The sequence below is a fragment of the Stegastes partitus genome, unplaced genomic scaffold, assembly GCF_000690725.1.
Source record: "Stegastes partitus isolate 25-593 unplaced genomic scaffold, Stegastes_partitus-1.0.2 Scaffold1504, whole genome shotgun sequence".
NCBI classification, from domain to species: domain Eukaryota; kingdom Metazoa; phylum Chordata; class Actinopteri; family Pomacentridae; genus Stegastes; species Stegastes partitus.
The window spans coordinates 72,922-92,814 of NW_007579235.1; the positions used below are offsets into that span (position 1 = coordinate 72,922).

A 19,893-nucleotide genomic window follows, 5' to 3' on the forward strand; every position below is an offset into this window, starting at 1 on the left:
GTGTGTGTGTGTGTGACAGCATGTTTCTGTCCAGCTGTCTCTCTGTAATGATGGATCACTTTGCGTCTCGGTGTCTCACATCTGTTCAGTGGCATCTTTGTTCCAGTGTTTTACATACAATCTGCAGGAAATGCTTATTTCTGTTGACTTTCTTAAAACAATACCTGTCACCCCCTCATCACTCCTCTCCTCACTGTCTGCTTCCTTCTTCTTCTTCTTCTGACCTGCGTGTCCTCTCACACCTCTACCCTCTCACCATGTTACCGTTCTGCTCCGCCACTCTTTAACCGTCACCATACACATCCACCCTCCAACACGTTCTCTCTTCTCTCTCTCGCCCTTCCTCGTCCTCCTCGTGTCGTCGCTTCACGTCTCTCTCCTCTCTTGCATTGTTCGGGCCTGTGCCTCGCCTCTACGTTTGGCGGCTTTAGAGAGTCGCGAGAACTCCTTCAGCCGCTCGCGCAGCTCCAGCGTGTCCAGCATCGACCGGGACACCAAGGAGGCCGTCACCACGCTGCAGTTCGGGGAGTCCTACGGGCGCAAGAGCGACGCCCTGCCCACCCCGTGTCTGTGGGTGGGCACTAGCTTAGGCGTGGTCCTGCTCATCCCCATGTCCATTCCCACCGACCAGGAGGAGAGGATGGAGGAACCCGTCACCATCGGGCCCAGCGGTGAGTACCAGGGTAACCAGAGCTGCTCTCTAATCTCAGCAATATTTCTGGTGAGATCACAGACACACGTTCCCACAACGCAAAAACTACAACATTGTCATCGCTAAGAAGTTTTTCTACATCCTGAATCAGATTCATTCTCTTATAAAAAGGCATAAAAGAGCTCTGAGCTTTGACAAAATCAGTATGAAGATGTAGTAAATTTAAAATGTTGAGAATGAATGCATTTAAAATAATGAAATAAATATGACATCAGTTTTGTGCTTATTTTAATCTTAGTGGTATTTACAGACTATTTACTCACTGGTACTAATCACAAGCTACAAACTATGGAAGAAAAATTAGAAAAGTTTGTTGTTCGAACAAGATGTAATCTGATGTTTTTATGTTACACGATGTTCTCACGTGACATCGTTAAAACTCTTTTCTAGTTACAACAATAGATAGTCGACACGAAGCCCTTCATGTCATAACGTGATTACTGACATTAATGTGAAACTCGTATGTGGACGAGGTGTGCGGAGACGAGATAAATTGAGGAATTTGTCTTACATGATTCGATTCCGTTCCGCTTCATGCTTTGGCCGAGTCACGGTGACACGTTACTGAGACGGATGGAGGACGTTGTTTTAAGTGTGCGTCCACAAAGAGGGGTTTTAAAATGCACGGGGGTGAGGAGGTGGAGCCCTGAAGGCTGCTCACATCCATCATATCATCCATCAGTAACAGCAGAATCCCACCACGACTCAAACCGAGCATGAAGCAGGACTTAATCAGATCATGTAAACGGTGCATATGCCTTAATTTACACATTTCCTGCACGCCTCATTCAAACAGGACTTTCAGATGTTTCGTTTTATAGTTACGTTTATATATCATAATGTTTAAAAAAAAGCATTTAAAAACCTTGTTATAAACTTTTCCCTTTTTGTCTTATTTTGTTCACATGCAGCAGCAGTACGCTTCCATGATGAACCTAATTAACTGAACTGCGGCGTCATTTCGTCCCTTTTATTAAGCGTTTCTGGTTAATGTGTGGATCTGACACTGTGATAATAGTTTCCACGCTCCACGTGACACACACAAAGCCTCGTGTGAATTTTTAATGTTTGAATTTGCTTGATGAAAATGTAATGAATGGACGACACAGTTTCCCGTCGTTTAGCAGTTTGTCTTTAAACGTCCACAGCAGGGCTCCATGGGAATAAACTGGGCCCGACTCAAAGTAGTCATCAGTTTGATCAGGACAACAAGGCCACTCTTTAACTGCTTAATATGTTAAAATAGGATTTTTTTTTAATATTACTATCATGTGAACAAGTCATTCCTCAATATAAATCTATAAGTACGTACTGAATCCTCTCACACCAGAAACCTGGATCTGTGTAAAACCGTCTTTCATCCCGTTTCCACTTGAAACGTCTGTAATGGACACAAGAGGTCGACTCAGACGTCAGACAAAAAGCCGTGCTGCTGCAGAGCTTTTAGAACGAGAGCAGGTCGATTCCTGAGGAATAAAGTGCATCGTGTTAAGCTGCCAAAGCAGCATTTTGTCTTACTCATGCTTAAAAAGCTTCTGGGACCTAATTTGTTTCAATTAGGTGAAATTTCTTGTCATTGGAAGCTTTGATGAGCCTTCGCTATGCGTGACCCTAAAATGCTTCCTTCTGTCCTCCAGAGTCAGATTTTACATCCCCGGTTGTTTTCTGCCGTCTGAGTAAATAAAACAAAGACGTCCGTTACTACCACAGAAACCCTGCATGTGGACAAACAGGTTTCCTACTCGCAGTAAAAAAAAAACCAAAAAGTCCAGTTCATCTGATGCAGCAGTTGTTCTCCTGAGACTGAATGTCCAAGAAGGAAGCTGGTCGCTGTCATAGATTCAGCTTCATTATAGAAAACAAATGCAAGTGTTGGACCCTGGACAGCTCAACAGGTTGGGTGGGCGACCCATGAACAGGGCTGTGGTCCCCGATGCAGAGGTTGTGGGTTCAAGTCCGGCCCATGACCATTTACTGCAGGTCCTACCCCGACTCTTCTCCCCATGTTTCCTGTCTCTCTCTACTGTCATCTATCTAAAAAAGAAAAAAGAAATGCAGGTGTTGTTAAAATCTCCCCGTGTGCTCTTTAAGTCCTGCTGTGGATTTCCAACGGATGGTGGATCATTTTATACACAGCAAATGTTGTTTTTAAATCAAACACACCAGCGGACTCTGGTGTGTGTTAGTAATGGATAACTTAGCTGCCAACAGCAGATAGCAACTTATACGAGGCTCCAAAATCTGAATACATGAACCTCTGTGATTGTTTAACCGTCTGAACCCCAAACCTGCTGTCGGCTTTAAAAGGCATTTTGCTAAATGAGCAAAAACACACCGCTGACCAGGGCTGGAAACTGTAAAAGCAGAAAGAACAGTCGGACTTTCAGCTGCTCATCAGTGACGTGTCATTCTTCTAGAGAACCTAATATGATCAAAACTTTTCACCAAAATCATTTAATTATACTAAAAATATAAACTCTCAAAAATAAAGTAACTAGATTCTATAAAATTCTAACATTTCTGAGCTCCTCTGTGCAACTAAGAATCCCATAATGTGACCAACAAATTAGAGATATAAATAATAAAATGTCCAGAGTACGTAGAGTCGCCATTTTTCTCTGTTTTGGTAAAACAAAAAAGCTCATGTTGATTCCCAGTTTTTAATTGATTTATTTTTTTCTGATTCATGGCAGCTGTGAACTACTTTGTTCAGTTCTCTCTACTTCTAGTCACGCTTGTGCTGTTGCCATAGCGACGCACGGTTTTTTATGACAGTAAAAACAAAAGGAGTTCAAGGTAAAAAGTGACGGGAATGAAAAACGGCCCAAAAACTGGCATCATCCATTTATACTGACATTCTGAGTGTCATTTCACAGAGATGTGGATGGAGGTCAGTGTACAGCTGTTCTGCTTCCAGCACCTTCTGGGCTTGTGCTGCTGATGCTCTGGAGGTTTTAGTCTTTCCTCTCGACTCTCCCCGAACCCTCCCAGGAGCTGTCCTGATGCTGAAGGGCTCCGTGCTGCGCTTCGCCTTCTTGGACTGCATGGGAGCTCTCATTCAGAGTCCCTACGAGGTTTGGCGGGACCTCAACGCCCCCGAGGACCCCGACCGGCCGCGAAGGCGTAAGCTGGTCCACTTCTCGCCATCGTCCTCCCAGGACGCCTGCGGAGACGGTCACTTGGCGGTGGTGTGCTCCGAGAGGCAGGCCAAGGTTTTCCTGATGCCCTCGCAGTCCTGCCTCTTCGTCCACAACATCACGGAGTCGTCCTTCGTGCTGCGAGCCGACGTGGTATCCGTGTGCAACAGCGTGTGCCTGGCCTGCTTCTGCGCTAACGGACACGTCATGACGCTCAGGTACGACCTCAGACGCTCACGTGTTGAAACTAACATCCATGAACTTATCTTCCTGTGCTGCTGGCTCATGTTTGTCTGCAGGTTTTGGTTTACACGAGAACGACACCAGTCATGATGTAACAGTAGAGATCCCGCTGGTTTTGCATTTGAGTCCCAACATCAAATACAGTGACAGATTAGAATAATTTAATTTGACTAATTCATCTTTATTTTTCAAACACACCATGGGATAAAGATGAGAATGCTTTTTTCTGCCACTGACACATAACAGCATGTAGAGAAAAGTCCTTTCTACTTGGTGGGAAGCTAATTGGTGGCACCAGTTGTCTGGTTTTATTTATACCTCTCAGAATGCAGTTTGATGTCACGTGATCAGACGGATGTTTTATTTATAGCTGTGAGAGGCGCGTTGTAAGACTGGAGGCAGTTTTCTATCTGTTCACTCTCAATTAACTGCTTTCTTTTACTAAAGATGGACTAAACATTGGATGAAAAGTGAAGATAACTGTTTTTCTGTGGCGTGGTTTACTTTGCATGATGTCAGACAAACATTCCTGATTTCTAACTTGTCTTCCACTCGTCTCCTCCTTGTGCCCACAGCTTGCCCAGTTTAAGGCCACTGATGGATGTTAATTACCTGCCTCTGACGGACATGCGCATCGCCAGAACCTTCTGCTTCACCAACGGGGGGCAGGCGCTATACCTCAGCTCCCCCACAGAGATCCAGAGAATCACATACAGCCAGGAGATGTGCGACAACCTGCAGGTCAGCGCTGCAGCTCGTGTGTCTGTCAGCATCGATCTAACAGCGGCGTGGTTTATGAATGGCTTCCGTGCACGTGTTGATGTACAGATGAGGATTTCCTTAATGTTCTTGCTGTCATTAGATCTTCTGCGTGTGACCAAAGAAAACAAAAAATTGTTCGACTGACAATCTGAATTATGTCACATTCTGGTTGTGAGTTCAGGAACGTATCGTTGTGGTAAATAAGCAGCGGCCATTATTCCCACCGTGGTGACACCCAGAGCTGACAGAAGCCATTGAAGTGAAATGTCACACTTGTCATATGTGGTATGAACCCTGCTGGGTCTAATATGGAGACGGTTTCACAGGCGTGTGCATATACACATACAGGCGTGTTCACGTCCACTCAGACCCATCACCTCACTGCTGAGAGCAGAGCCAGTGATGTGATGCTGCCATAGTGCCATCTACAGGCAGCAGGGGGTTCTGTGTGGGTTCTGGTTGTCTGTGCATGTAGACGGGTAGAATTCCAGTAGAACCGACAGTCAGAAGATATATGTATGTATATATATATAAATATGTATGTATAGGCACTAATGCATCTTTTCCAAAGGTCATAAAAGTAAGTGACACTAAAGATAACTAGTGATGACTGCTGTATGAACAGGCAGATATTTTACGTCTCTTGTGCAACGACTCAGAATGTTTTCATTCGTTGCAGGAAATGCTGGGCGAGCTGTTTACACCAATAGAAACACCAGAAGCCCAGAACAGAGGATTCTTGAAGGGCTTCTTTGGAGGAAATGCCCACACCTTCGACAGAGAAGAGCTTTGTGCGTTTGTTTATTTTACTCCTGGTCTGTTTCGCCTCTTTTCGTTCCTGTATGTGTTCACTCACTTTGACATCAGTAATTAACAACAATACGTTAATGGTTGGAACCGTCCAGTCGCAGTAAAAGACGCCACAGCCAACACGTCTCTGAACCTCTGTCATTTCCTCTGCTTCTTTTTTCCACCTGCTGCTGTCAACAGTTGGCGAAGCAGCAGCCGGTAAGGCTTCCCGGAGCCTGGCGCAGCACATCCCCGGGCAGGGAGGGGTGGAGGGCATGAAGGTCGCGGCGAGCGGAGCGGTGGGCGAGTTGGCACGAGCTCGTATCGCTCTGGATGAGCGAGGCCAGCGGCTGGGCGAGCTGGAGGAGCGAACCGCCCTCATGATGACCAGCGCAGAGACCTTCTCCAAACACGCTCACGAGGTGAAGCCAAGGCCACAGATCCAGGCTAGAATCTGTCCATAAGTAAATCTGATGGGAAAGTTTAAAAACGTATAAATAGATGCTTTCTAAAGTGAAGAAGCTCCTCCATTAAAATGTCCAGTCAGATGTATTCATATCCTTCCACTAAAGAAAAGGCAAAATCCACAACAGTCGCTCAAATAACTAGAAACTGAACAAAGAAATAATAAATAATAAAAATTAGCTAAATTATGATTTAGTGAAATGAGATGTTGCTTTTGAATTGTGGTTGAAAAGAATGATTTTTAAAAAATTGTATTTTTTTAATGCTTCTGTTGAACCACAATTCAAAAGCAACGTCATGATTTCATTACATTTTTATTTTTTATTACCTTTGTCAGCTTATTTCAGTGACCGCTGTTTGTTTCCTTCTTTAACAGGAGGGTATGAACACATCTGAGGACAACTGTAGCTAAAGCTTTTTTCTGTTCATGTTGTTTTTAATAATATTAAGGATTATTAATTAGTTTTAATTCCATTGAAGCTGCTAAAGAAAGGAAATTCCCTCCATTGTTCACATCAAATCCACGTCTTTTCCACGACAATGTACCATAAAATACAATCGTATGATTTAATCCAGCATCATCACACTGAGGGTTAAATATGGTTTATACAACAGTTAATAAATCTGTTCTAGGAGTGATGCGGCTGCGATAACCTTTCATTCCTCACCGTCGACCGTCTTTGTCTTTTTCCAGCTGATGCTGAAGTGCAAGGACAAGAAGTGGTACCAGTTCTAATAGCAGGACGGCGGGCCGGGGCTGCCCTTGGACTGCTGGGAACTTTATGCCGCGACGTGACTTTCACTTTAAAAATGAAAGCAATTAACAGAGAGACACCGGAGTGACTTTGTCTTTATGGCTTCTGACTGTACGGCGCTGTCTCGCTGCTGAATGACGAGGACGGGCGAGTTCCTCGTCTGGACACGCGATGACGGGGACGGAGGGAGGACGGCGGCATCCGAAGGTCTGAAGATGGAACTGGAAAACGTGTGTGTGTGTGTGTGTGTGTGTGTGTGTGTGTGTGAGTGTGTGTGTGTGTGTGTGTGAGCCCGTGTGGTTGGGTTTTCTGGACCTTACTGTGTAGATACTCAAAAGTTAAGAAACCAACAAGAAATGCATGAAACAACAATGGATGACTATTAAAATATACAACTGCCATATTAAAAAGCAGCATGCGACTTTAACAGGAGATTCAAAAATAACGGAAAAAAAAAAAGTTTTATTTATGATGTAAGCCAACGACAGAAACTATGAAAAACTTTATATTTTTTGAGATATTGACAAAAACTATATATAAAAAGGGAAATGTATACCTGCATTGCTATTAAGCCAAAACTTGTGTTACTTTCCCTTTTTTTATTTTCCTTTTTTTAGTTGATTTTCTTTTTTTTTCTTAGTCTCTGCAAATATTACTTGACACAGTATAAATGCACATAGTTAACGTTCTCTTCACAAACGTAGAATAACGCTAAAACTTTGTTCTTACTTCAATTACTCTGGGCTGCACAGTGCAAATATAAATCAGTATTATTAACACTTAACTCTGCACAGTCTAATCACACTGATCTAGTTTCACTTTTCGGCTGCTGCTGCTACTTACAAAAGCATTAAACGACGGCGAGGGATATCTCGCTGCCCCCGAGTTGTTTGAGACCAGAGGCTGGTGTGAGAGATGCAGGCATATTCTGAACAGTGTGTTTATATCGACAGTATAAACCTGTGTACTATTCACGTGCCATAAAAACCAAGATGGAGGAATCCACTCACTGCAAACTAACTAATAAAGAGCTAACAAGTGGTAGTCGTCACAGTTTTCCTGAACAGACGTGATACTCGGTCGTAGAGGGAATATATCGAAGCTAAACAAGTCGAAAAACAAACTATGAGGGTGTTTTTATTTCCTTTCTTTTGATTGTCACTGGATCGCCGTTTGAGTCTTTAGCTGCCTTTGTCAGACGTATGAGTTCAGTGAGCCATTAGATCGTGTGTGTGTGTGAGTGTGTGTGTGTGTGAGTGTGAGAGAGAAAGAGTACCACAAATGTTCAATCGGACTCTTTCTCTGCCAAAGCAATCAAACTGAATGACACCCTCCCATCTCGCTCCACCTCCTCGGTCGTGTGGTTTGTGCGTTAAACCCGAGCGGTCCTCGTTTCGCGACGACAGACGAAACGCTGTCCGCGTGACGAACAGGAGTTGGAATCACATCTGTTTGATCTCCACCGACTCCCTCACCAGTTGTTTATCGGAGAAGTGATCTTTTTCTTAGTGATGTTCAGATGTTGAGTCAGTGAAGAAACTATGTACATGTGTAAAACATTCGCGACAATTTCAACCGAAGGCAAATATGTTTTAGGGTTTTTTGGTTTTTTTTTCAATATTGTTCTTGATGACTATGATATCCTTGTGTCGCAGTCCTATATTTGATGGTAACGGCCTCTTAACTGAAGGCTCTTGTATTTTAAAAATCAGCAAATGTTCCATGATACCTGGTCGTGTATCATATTGTGATTGTGTTGTGCGTCAGTGGGTAGCCACGCAACACGGACAAACAGCATTCAGTGAGGAGGATGTTTTGTACTCGTGTATTCGTCTGTATTTTGAACTGATCTGAAAAATCAAACGGAGGCTTATTGATGTCCATCTCTCACACATCAGACCTTCCTGAGCATCGACACACATAAAGTAATGACCATGTCGACGTTGCATAAAATAGGCACAGCAGCGCACTCGGAGCTTAAAAAATAAAAAATAAATCGACAGACACAAATGAATCTGCGTCGCTCGTCGTCCTGCCTGCTTCCTGTCAGGCTGCTGAAACATTCCTCAGGCTTCGATGGCCTTCACACCCATTTACGTTAACTCAGTTCACCTGAACTCCTAAAGCCGAGCCACGAGGAATTCAGGAATTACACATGATCTGATTCAATGGGGTGTCTTAAACATGTCAAAATAATGCTAATAATACATTTCTCTCCTATCTCTGTACCGTCAATGAGATTTGTGTTCAGTGCAGTTCTTTCAGTGGCAGAGAAAACACACAAAAAAAGAAAACAAAACCAAAATAAAATTGAAAAAAAATCAGACTTCTGCTGACAGGGTGTTTTGTTAGTATGTTTTCGGTTTGTATGTTTTCAGTTTTTATATTAACTGTACAGTTCAATCTTGGGTGAACGGTGAAACAAAAAATGATAAAAGATATTCTTGGGATATTTTCTCTGTATATGTTGTACCTGTTACTGCTGGTACTGTATCTGGTATTCTGGCTCTGTCTAAATCACTGGAACTATGTAGTTCTTCACGCTGTAGTCTGCTGAAAAGGCGTTTATTTGGTTTTCTCAATGATGGCAGCAAAGTTTGTCTTATTTAAATGGATTCTACCACTTTTTGTTCTTCTTGATATTATACTAGTGTAATAGAAATTACTTGACAAAAAAGATCAGAAAATATGTTGATGCAAAAGCAAACTGAAATAAACATTGATTGATGTACACAGCTCCACTGGTCCCTACCCAGAATCCACTTCTGTCATTTACATGGACGTAGACGTGATGTTTGTGGTGAATGCAAAACTTTCATTGTGCATGTGGGCGTTCACATACATGAGACTGATTTTATCTCGTCAATCAGTCCAGCGTGGTTTTATTATTATTACAGCAACTGTCAGTTTTATATTTTCAGTGTGACATTTGATATTTTACAGTTTCATAAAGCTCCCAAACCGTCCTGGTTGGTTGAAGGCAAACTGCTGGCAGAAGCAGCTCTGTTTATGTGCAGTTTACTGTTTAGTCCATCCACATATCGGAGCCCTTCTACATGAGATTTTCAGTTTAATTTAATGTAACAGCCTCATATTACAATAATCTAAAGGCAACGAGTGCATACTAACCTGGAAAATGTATTTATTAAGATGTATTATACAAAACATGTGAGAATTATGCAGCAGTATAGAAAAAAAAATTAAAATACCTCCACCTTGACCAGGAACAACAGTAGAATATAAAACACATGACTGCACTATAGTAGCAGTAATGATTTAGTGACTGAAGAGAAAATAGTCAAACTCTAAAAAGGGATATTTTTGTACTGAAGTCTTTTTTTTTTTATTGCAATGGATTACTTTTGTTTAGAATTTCAACTTAAGTAAAACGTGAATATTTAAGATAAGATCCGCCTTTATTTATCTCACATTGGATGAATTCACATTGTTGTCAGCAGCAGTACACACAGAGACACACACATACTAGAAAGAAAAAGTACACAAGTATAAAAATACATTAAAAAGAATAGTGCAAGCATAGAATACAAAAATGAGGATATATTATATAGAAAAGATATATATTTATTTTAATTAGCAAATTGCTAATTATTAATTCGTTGTGTTTTTTGTTTTTTTAAATGACACTGTCTATGAAATTGAGCCACATTCATAATCACATATTATTCACTCGGCTGCACAACCAGCATGTACCTCTGAGTTCAACTTCCGGGTTTCTGTCCAATCACATCTTCATTTGGCTCCGTCTTTTGGCCAATCGGAGCCAGAGTCAGTGGAGCGACGGCCAATCAGATCTCTAAATCACGTCCTCATCCCGCCCCCTCCTGCGAGTTCATTTAACTGGATATTTACTGGACTGTCTGTACAAGAACTTGGGAACAGCGAGCAGAGAGGCCGGTACCGCGTTAAAACAACCGAACCATGAACGTTTGGTGGTGAGCAGACACACAGTACTGACAATGTGGCTCGTGTGAGTCCAAATGGAACCGCAGCGAACCGACAGTAGAACTGTGGGACGCGCGTCCGCCTCCGTGTGATTCCGTTAAACCGGCGGCTGCGATGGAAAGTCTTCCGTGAGCAGAGGAGGGGCGGCTGCCGTCATGTCTCCGCGGCTCGCTCCGGTCCTGCTGCTGCTGCTCTGCCTGGAGGTGTCCGGACATGAGGAGGCAGAACCGGCGCTCAGTGCCGCCCGAACTCTGGTGTGGGGACCCGGCCTGGAGGCGGACATGGTGCTGCCGGCCCGCTTCTTCTACATCCAGGCGGTGGACGGCTCGGGGAGAAAGTAGGTGGAGCTCGGCCCGGCCTGCTATGGCGCCGGTCCGGGAGCAGACAGCCCGGGTTCTGTTTATGAGCAGGTTGTGGTCGAGCCTCATATAGAAGCTGTTTAAAGAGACCCAGACCTGGTTCTGTCTCCACCAACAGCCAGAACAACAGCAGTGGTCCTGAAAGGTTCCTTCACCTGAACAGAAGTGACCAAAGAACTTGATATTTACAGTTACAGGCTCATTATAGTGCTGCTTTGGCGTGTCTAATATCCTCATTTATATTTAGGAATGACACTGTAATTACCACCATGTGTGGATTATAAGTAAAGGAAATAATCTCATTTACAGACATTTAGTTTCAGCTGTGATGTTTAAAATCAAGTCATTTTCATGCACTCATAACACTTCAGTCACATGTGGGGGCTGCATCGGTCCCTCAAACTTTATTTAACACATAAAAACATCTTTTTTTAGCCAGAGGTCATGCTTTAATAACATTTTATAGAACCTATAATCTGTAATAATTAGAACAACAGATCATATTAGCAGATATGCAGCCCCAGTAAAGGTTTTATTGAGTCTACATTTAGTTTTCAGTGTTTGTAATGCTTTGAAAATAGCACATGGATGAGATTCTGTTATTTTTTGTTCACATCATTAACCCTGTTCAGGACTGTTGGACCCCAGGACATTTAGGTTGTTTTTTTATTTTTGAAGATTTTTTTAATATAAAAAGAGGGACATTGGTCGTGCATTTGGACCCAAAAATACGTCAACATACCAGAAAATGTATTTAAGACAGTATAAACGTCTATAATGAATACCAGCAGATATTTTGCACCTTCTACGTACGGAAACATTAAAGTCCTGGATAGGGTTAAAGTGAAATATTAAATTAAGCATAACCCCAAATCCTTCAAACGTCATTTTTTTGATTAAAAAAAAAAAAAGAACGAAAATTCCCAAATTCATGAGTGAAAACATAACCTGCAGTCTTGTTAATGCAGGATGTTGTTGTGGGACATCTGTTAGGATCAGAGGTTTGGTGGACCGTGCTGTGAGGACAGTCCAGTGAATCCATCGACCACTTGGGGGTGAAGTCTGAAAGTTTAAATTTTAAACCAGTCAGTAGCCGGAGAGCAGACATGAAGGTTGAGGCCCCGGGCAGAGAGGTGTTAGACGACCTCCAGTGACCTCTTTCATGTCGAAGGTGGTCGGTCTGTTTGTAGTTCTTCAGCAGGTATCACTTCCACACAGGCGCTGATCCTCAGGTCCAGTCGTGTCCACCACAGTAGAACTTTGTTCCACGTAAAGTAAAAGTATGTTGCTGATATGATTCCATGTTTTTTGTTTTTTTTAAGGAGGTCATCAGAGCAGTAATATGGATGGTTTTATATGCGTGAGGCAAACAGCATGACACTGAACACACTCACAAGGCAACCAGGAAGTTCTTCTGCCAAACTGTGGACTTTTCTTGAGCAGCAAAGTATATGAACACTTTTAAAATACATCATAAAGGTGCTGAATAGAACAACAGAACCAATACAACACAAACTATGGGTTAGTGTTTGATTAACCTTATAAAGCAGAAGGACTGCAGTTGTCCATTAACTATCAGAGGTTAAGGTTGATTACACTGGTGAGGTTTGTGAAGCCAGAGAACACCAACCAGTATTCTGTAGACATGCTCTTAAACCTCATGTTTGACTGAAGCTGGCGCTGAACGGTTTCACTGTGAGCAGCAGAACATTCTCCGTGTTCTCCTCCCTCCACAGTTTAACAGCATCACCCGGTGAGAAGACCTTCGACGTGAAGATCGTGTCTCCGGTGGAGCCGTTCACCAGGATTTGGATCCAGGTCCTGGATCGCCAGGATGGGTCGTTCCTGGTCCGCTACAGAATGTACGCCACCTACACGGACCTTCACATCCACATTTTGCTCCAGAACAAGCACGTTGCCAAGTCGCCGTTTATTCTCAAAGGTAGAATACGCTTGAAGCCGCCGTCGAGATGAGAAAATGTGTTTAGTCATATAACTAGCATACAACTACCTGGTAGATCTCAGTCTTTACCTGATCTTATTTATCAGCTAATAAAAGAGAACGATGTGTTTGTGTTTCCTGTGCAGGTCCGGTCTATCATGAGGGATGCCACTGTCCTCAGCCCAGTGGTTCTGAATGGGAGGCCCGTATGCACTGTCCTCAGTCCTTCCCTCAGATAGACAGAGATCTGTCGTTTTACGCCAGCGTCGACCCGGACGCCAACGCACAGGAGATCCCGCAGCGCTTTGGACAGCGGCAGAGCCTCTGTCACTACACAATCAAAGACAACAAGGTGCTGCACACTGAGGACGTCACACAAACACCAGAACACATCAGAAATAGTCAAATTAGCAATAAATAGGAGAAGCTTTATTATCACTGTACACGAGATACAACAAAATATCAAAAAAATTATATCAAAAAATCAAAATATCAAAGAAATATCTCAGTAAATATCACATTCAGAGTTAAATACATTTAATTAAATATACATGTATACCTATAAAGTGACAACTAAGCAGTTTAAAAACACTCATCAGTGTTGGTTAGAACTTTCCACTTGTGGTTGAAGTGTTTCATGATTTTCTGTCAGTATTAGTCTGATGTAACAGCAAACTCATGTCCAGCTGTAGTTAAAACAGCCAGAATGAAGTCAAACTAGTGGCTGCTGTTTAATATGTGGGTCATTTAACAACAATCCCAGGGTTCTTTCAAATACAGTTCTAACCAGAAGGGCAATATACAACCAGGGGCCAGTGTTTCCTCACGCTGACCACTAATTATGGCCATGTAATAAAGTAAAGTCAGTCAGGAGAGCCTGGAGCTGTGTGACACACCTGTAGGAGCATCAGCCAGGTGTTTAAGGTCAACCCAGGTGGCTGTAACGGTGATACGTCTGTTCACACGGTGCTGGTGTTACCTGGGAACATCTATCCACAGACTGCTGGAATGTGCACAGCGTCCTCCAGCAGGAACACAGCAGTGGGAAATGTGCTGTTATTGCGTTTTAGGGATTTAAATGTGACATCAGGACATGATAATGAGACACAGAGTTTTAGTTCATGCCGTGGTTTAGTGGTGACGTAAAGGATCAGGGCCAGTTCCTGTTTGCGCCACACTGTTGGCATTTATTACTTTAATTAAAGCTCAGTTTGGTCCAGTTATTCTCCTAAACGTTGCTCCGCTGGCTGTCTGAGCTGTGAGTTATGGTCCTCTCACACCCTCACCCTGGAGACTGTTGTGTTGGGATTCTTCACAGCTCCAGTAGATTCTTTTATTTTGTCGTCAGCTGCAGTTACTTCCTGTAAGTCGTCTGTCCTCGAGCAGTTTTAACATTTAGACTAAATATATGTTGCACATATTCATAGAGAACATGTCAGATGTCCAGCGTGTCGTTCCTCCTCTGACAAATGACGCCACTGTCACCGCCCAAAACACCAGAGATCTGGTTGCAGCTGCAGATACAGCAGCTCAGCATCACCATGTCTGTGTAACAGCAGAATAAAAGATCATCATCTCGTTTTGTTTCACACTCATCTTTTGATTTCAAATCCAAAAACCTTAAGTCAATGGTACAAATACTTATCTCTAGAGGTTTCGTGCCTTTGGGGGCCACCGCTCATCACTGAATGTGCGGCTGAAACATAGAAAGAGTAGCGAGCACTGACTGGAGCATCCTAATGCAGCGATGTGTTTACTGGCTGTCACGATAACCCTGAATGGAGATTAAAAAACGTTTACGTCTACCTGGTTTACATGTGCTATAGTGTGCTGCACTACAGCTCTGGTTATGTGCTATTTTTTCTTTTTCTTTTTAGATCTATGTTGAAACGTTTGGAGAACATGTCGGCTTCAGGATTTTCATGGATGCCATTCTCCTGTCGCTCACCAGGAAGGTAAGCTGCTCTCACACTGAAACATCCTCAATTTTCTACAGATAATGAAATATTTTGTTTTAGATCACCACGTGTAGACATGATGACGTTTTCTAGTGAACGTGTCACTTCTATATTACATCTATTGTTCATTCATATAAAGAGAATAAAGCACATTAAAAGTCTACAAGAATTTGCTAAATACATGCAATATGAATTTTTAAACAGCGTTCTGCAGCAGTATCTCTTATCTGATTATGCAATATTATTGTTTAAATAACATGTCTAATGGATAGCGCTCCATGTTTTATTGTTAAAGAAGAGCTTCATCCATAATCTTCTCTGTGGTCACGTGTCCAGGTGAGGCTTCCTGATATCGAGTTCTTTGTTAACCTGGGCGACTGGCCTTTGGAGAAGAGGAAACCCACTGAGAAGATTCATCCCATCTTCTCCTGGTGTGGCTCCAACAACACCAGAGACATCGTCATGCCCACGTACGACCTGACCGAGTCTGTCCTGGAGACCATGGGACGGTAAGGCCGAGTCCACAACACAACATGTTCAGCAGGTCTGGAATCTAAAACATCCCTGAACCACTACACGTACTGGTTTTATTTCACCAAGTCATTTATGCAGTAAAACTTGGGTGAAAACGAGCAGCACAGGCAATAACCAAGACGCCTTTGAAGGAATCCTCCTCCAGAACTCTTATTAGCTTCAGATAATCACAGGGCTGCTGCCCATACGCTCTTCCATTACTGTCATAATGACGTCCCTGCTTTGCTGAGCGGGCAGCAGAGGACATGCAGGTCTGTGCACGCAGCCTGACACGCTGCACAATGAACAAGGAAAAGAAATCAACCTGTGTCACGATGCTCATTATTTCCACATCTCACCTCTGTTTGTATAAAGTGATTCGCTTTTACAGAGTGTGACACGACTAATCTGTGTGTGACAGGAAGAAGGTTTCTGTCAGCTAACACTTAATTCTGAACTTATACGAAGCTTAAAAACAAAACAGCTGCTCGTTACAGGGAAACTTTGTCATTAGCAACTTAAGGAAGTTCAGAACTTTGACAAGATTGAAAGCTTCAGAGACTTTGGAAGGTTTTCTACTGACCATCGTGTCCATCCGATGAGCAGAGTGAGCCTGGACATGATGTCGGTTCAGGCCAACACCGGGCCGCCGTGGCCACAGAAGAACGCCACGGCCTTCTGGAGGGGCCGGGACAGTCGCCAGGAGCGTCTGGAGCTGGTCAAGCTTTCGAGGGCTCACCCCGACGCTGTGGATGCTGCTTTCACCAACTTCTTCTTCTTCAAACACGACGAGAGCCTCTACGGGCCGCTGGTCAAGCACGTCTCGTTCTTCGACTTCTTCAAGGTAAATTCATTAAACTTGGTAGTTGTGCAAGATCCAGTAAGAATTCATGTTTGACTTTCCAGCTGTGAGTGGATTGTTTCACAACCAGAAAATATCCAATCAGCACAGCACAAAACAACCCACTGAGGTCAAGTTTACTGGTTTCAGCATCAGCCACAGTCGAAAAACAAATGTTAATAATTATTTGTTGTTTCCATCCTTTGTCCACCACCAGTACAAATACCAGATCAACATCGACGGCACCGTGGCGGCGTATCGGCTGCCGTACCTGTTGGCGGGAGACAGCGTGGTCCTGAAGCAGGACTCTGGCTACTACGAGCATTTCTACAACGAGCTTCGGCCGTGGGAGCACTACATCCCCATCAGGGCGGACCTGGGAGACCTGCTGGAAAAGATCCAGTGGGCTCGGGACCACGATGAAGAGGTGATGACGGATCGCTGGATTCATATCGGTGTCAACGAGAATAACCATCACTAACTTCCTGTACATCAGAGTCATGTTTTTATTCTTGTTGCTGTGATTCTTGATATTACAGGCAAAGAAAATTGCACTTGCAGGTCAGCGGTTCGCCCGCGCTAACCTCATGGGAGACCGTATATTTTGCTACTACTACAAACTGTTCAAGGTAACGTCTCTACAGTTGAGTTATAAAATCTATGGATTGAGAAAGTATTCCTAAACTTCCTTGTCATACAGTCACACAGATGTCACAGAATACTGCAATATTTCTGTGTTTTTGGATGCCATACTTATCTCTGTGAGGTTCTTTTTGCAGGCGTATGCCAAACTCCAGGTCACAGAGCCGAAGGTTCGTGAGGGCATGGAGCTGGTGGAGCAGCCTGCTGACGACCTGTTTCCATGTTACTGCCACAGGACCAGGGTAAAGGAGCTCAGTGTGCTTCATCAGTTGTATGAGAAGCTGCATAATGTGGACGTTTTCTTTCTAGTTTTCCCTTAGAAGCCATGACAGCGTGGAAATGTTAATGATACCAAAACCCTGAAACTGGTGCAGCTAAATGGAATGCAGCCGTCGTTAATGTCATTATTTCCAGCCGTGGTTTTAACTCCTGTGACATGTCAGATAGTCTTCAAGCAGCCTTCTTCTAACTGCAGCAGCCACATTTCTTCACAATTCTTTTCATCTGCGTTAATAATGAAGGAAATAAACAATGCTAATATCAACTGTAAACTCATAACAGAGCTAACCACAGGACAGTGTGTGGCTCCCTCTGGTGGTTGTACAGTGCTACTGCACCTATGTAAAGTACAGTAAGTTGAACAAATGTGGAGACCAGTTTGAGAGAGTGAAGGTTTAGACGACATCACTGTCTCAGATGTGTCCTATTTTATATTAGATTAGATCAGATTATACATTTACTGCAAAGTAGGTCTTTGTGTAAACTTACGATCTTATTTCTTATAACGAATCCAACTAATACTTTCTGTTAGGATCTGTCCATCTGCAGCGTCACCACGCTTTCTGATTCTAACTTGAGGATTTCTTGTTTATTTTTTTCAGGCAAAGGATGAACTTTGATGGACGAATTTAACAGCCGGCTACAGGGAAAATCTTCATATCTCATACATCATCAAATCATTTCTTTTTTTTTTTTTATCAATATGTGAATTTAATGTCTTGATATGAATTTCACATTCTCATTTTTTAATAAACAAATTTCCCCCTTTTTATATGTTGAAACTAATTTGTTTTCTACATGCAAGTCAGAGCGTTTACACACATGCAAAACCTAAAGCTGCTGTGAGATAACGGATGTGATGTGGAGTCGTTGAGCAACACACAGGATTCCTGCTCGCTCTGAGGCTCCTGTAACATACGAGTCGGGAAGTTTGTGGTTGTTGACAAGAAACAACAAGAAGTGAAAATCCAATAACCTCGTGACCAGCTTGAACAGTTATGTGAACAAACAAAACTTTCCGCTTTGATGGCTGCTCATTACCACAAACTCATCAGAACATGAATTAATTCCAATACTGGTCTCATGAACTGAAAAACGTTGTGAGAATATCTGTTTAACAATAGACTTATTTGTTGTTGATTAAATTAACGTAAACGTTTGACTTCACAGAATCTTCACACGTGAAACTTTTTGTAGTTAAATAGAACAAAATATGTAGAATGAGAGTTTGACACCATTTTGTCAAAGCGTGCGTCACTCAAACATGTCTCATCAGAAGCACATCCACTCAATCAGTTCCACTTAAAAAAAAAAACCCCATCAACACCCAGTAAGCAAGGTGGAACCCAAAACAGCATAAATATTTAACCCTCCCATTTTCTTTGGGGTCAATTTGACCCCATTCAATGTTTAACATCTCTAAATAAGTCATTGACATAATTTTTTCAGTTTTATTTAAATCGCTGTTGACACAAAAACAATTTTAATTATGGTGTTTTCTGCAGGTTTAAATTGCTGGAGTCAGATTGAACTCGAGGATAAAATCAGTGAATTTGAAGGCAACAGGAGGGTTAAATGACATGACATGAAAATAAAGTACGAGAAGAGGCTGACTGGTCCTCCAGCACACTAGGGGGCGGTGATGAATTCTGTTGTCCTGGTAACGCTGTAATGACGACTGCTCACCACTCGGTGTCGCTCATGCGCAGTTAGGTGCTTCATTCAAAGAAGAAAGAAACCCAATGGACAAGTTTGAGGAGGTAAACATCTCTTGTTAAAGCTGCATGAGTGCCTTTACAAAGATGAGAAGGACTTCTATGTAGAATCAGCTCAAACTTTACGGCTTTGTGGTAACTTTACGGTAAATGTAACGGAAATTAAAGCTACACACCTGCACTCATCACCTGAAAGTCTCACAGCTAGCTAGCTTGGTTCCGCTCTGCTATGTTTACATATAAAGTGTGATGTTGTATAGTAGAAGTACAAGAAGTCATGTCAGGTGGAGAAGCTGCTACACATGAGTCCATTCAGCTTTAACTGAAAGTCTGTAGAAAGTAGTTCCCCGATGTGAGCCGTCGACCCGAACCCCGTCCAGATAAACTGCTCTCCGGCTTCTAGGAGCGACTGAAGGTGCCGTTCGGGTCCAAGCACCTGGATGCCGCCCTGTGTGTCCCTGCCTCGGGGGAAGACGTCCACACAGCCGTCATCCTGACACACGGAGCAGGAGGAGACATGAACTTCACACACCTGGTGTCTCTGGCCAAAGCTCTGGTGTCTGAGGGCTTCATCTGCCTCCGCTTCACCTGTAGAGCTCTAAACCTGGGCTACAGAGTGAAGGCGTACTGGGCTGTGTGGGTGAGTGCCTTCATTCATCCAGAGAAACATCAGTCACCATCTCAGAGGTGCAAACATCTCATCTGTGGCCTGGTTATGATGTGATCAAGCTTTTAATAAGTTGTGTTTTCTCACTCAAGGACTACTTGAAGTCCCTCCAGAAGTTTACAATCAAGCACATATATTTTGGAGGTAAGCA

General features: G+C 43.0%; 3 protein-coding genes across 3 annotated transcripts in view; all 3 read left to right on the plus strand.

The window, feature by feature from the left end:
- Positions 1-6,878, plus strand: part of stxbp5l (syntaxin binding protein 5L) — a gene marked incomplete at its 5' end in the record, with an annotated part of 76,964 nt that extends 70,086 nt beyond the window's left edge. Inside the window, 6 exons of the mRNA XM_008300158.1 lie at positions 432-671; positions 3,704-4,067; positions 4,668-4,833; positions 5,534-5,645; positions 5,845-6,065; positions 6,803-6,878. Of these exons, the coding sequence (XP_008298380.1) occupies positions 432-671; positions 3,704-4,067; positions 4,668-4,833; positions 5,534-5,645; positions 5,845-6,065; positions 6,803-6,844 (1,145 nt within the window). The remainder of the gene's footprint in view (positions 1-431; positions 672-3,703; positions 4,068-4,667; positions 4,834-5,533; positions 5,646-5,844; positions 6,066-6,802) is intronic.
- Positions 6,879-10,382: 3,504 nt separating this feature from the next.
- Positions 10,383-18,132, plus strand: poglut2 (protein O-glucosyltransferase 2). The gene is made up of 10 exons (XM_008300154.1): positions 10,383-11,163; positions 12,922-13,127; positions 13,274-13,479; positions 15,005-15,082; positions 15,422-15,594; positions 16,205-16,442; positions 16,657-16,866; positions 16,979-17,068; positions 17,219-17,323; positions 17,963-18,132. The coding sequence occupies exons 1-10, from the start codon at positions 10,982-10,984 to the stop codon at positions 17,978-17,980; spliced, it is 1,506 nt and encodes a 501-aa protein (XP_008298376.1). The 5' UTR covers positions 10,383-10,981; the 3' UTR covers positions 17,981-18,132.
- Positions 18,133-19,060: 928 nt separating this feature from the next.
- tex30 (testis expressed 30) overlaps positions 19,061-19,893 on the plus strand; it is a 7,138-nt gene continuing 6,305 nt past the window's right edge. Inside the window, exons 1-3 of the mRNA XM_008300156.1 lie at positions 19,061-19,120; positions 19,479-19,715; positions 19,835-19,886. Of these exons, the coding sequence (XP_008298378.1) occupies positions 19,103-19,120; positions 19,479-19,715; positions 19,835-19,886 (307 nt within the window). The 5' untranslated portion in view covers positions 19,061-19,102. The remainder of the gene's footprint in view (positions 19,121-19,478; positions 19,716-19,834; positions 19,887-19,893) is intronic.

Coding starts and splice junctions, on each gene's coding strand:
- poglut2 (XM_008300154.1), top strand. CDS start 10,982: ATGTCTCCGCGGCTCGCTCCGGTCCTGCTGCTGCTGCTCTGCCTGGAG. Junction 13,128..13,273: donor GTCGCCGTTTATTCTCAAAG/GTAGAATACGCT, acceptor TTTCCTGTGCAG/GTCCGGTCTATCATGAGGGA. Junction 17,069..17,218: donor ACTACTACAAACTGTTCAAG/GTAACGTCTCTA, acceptor TTCTTTTTGCAG/GCGTATGCCAAACTCCAGGT.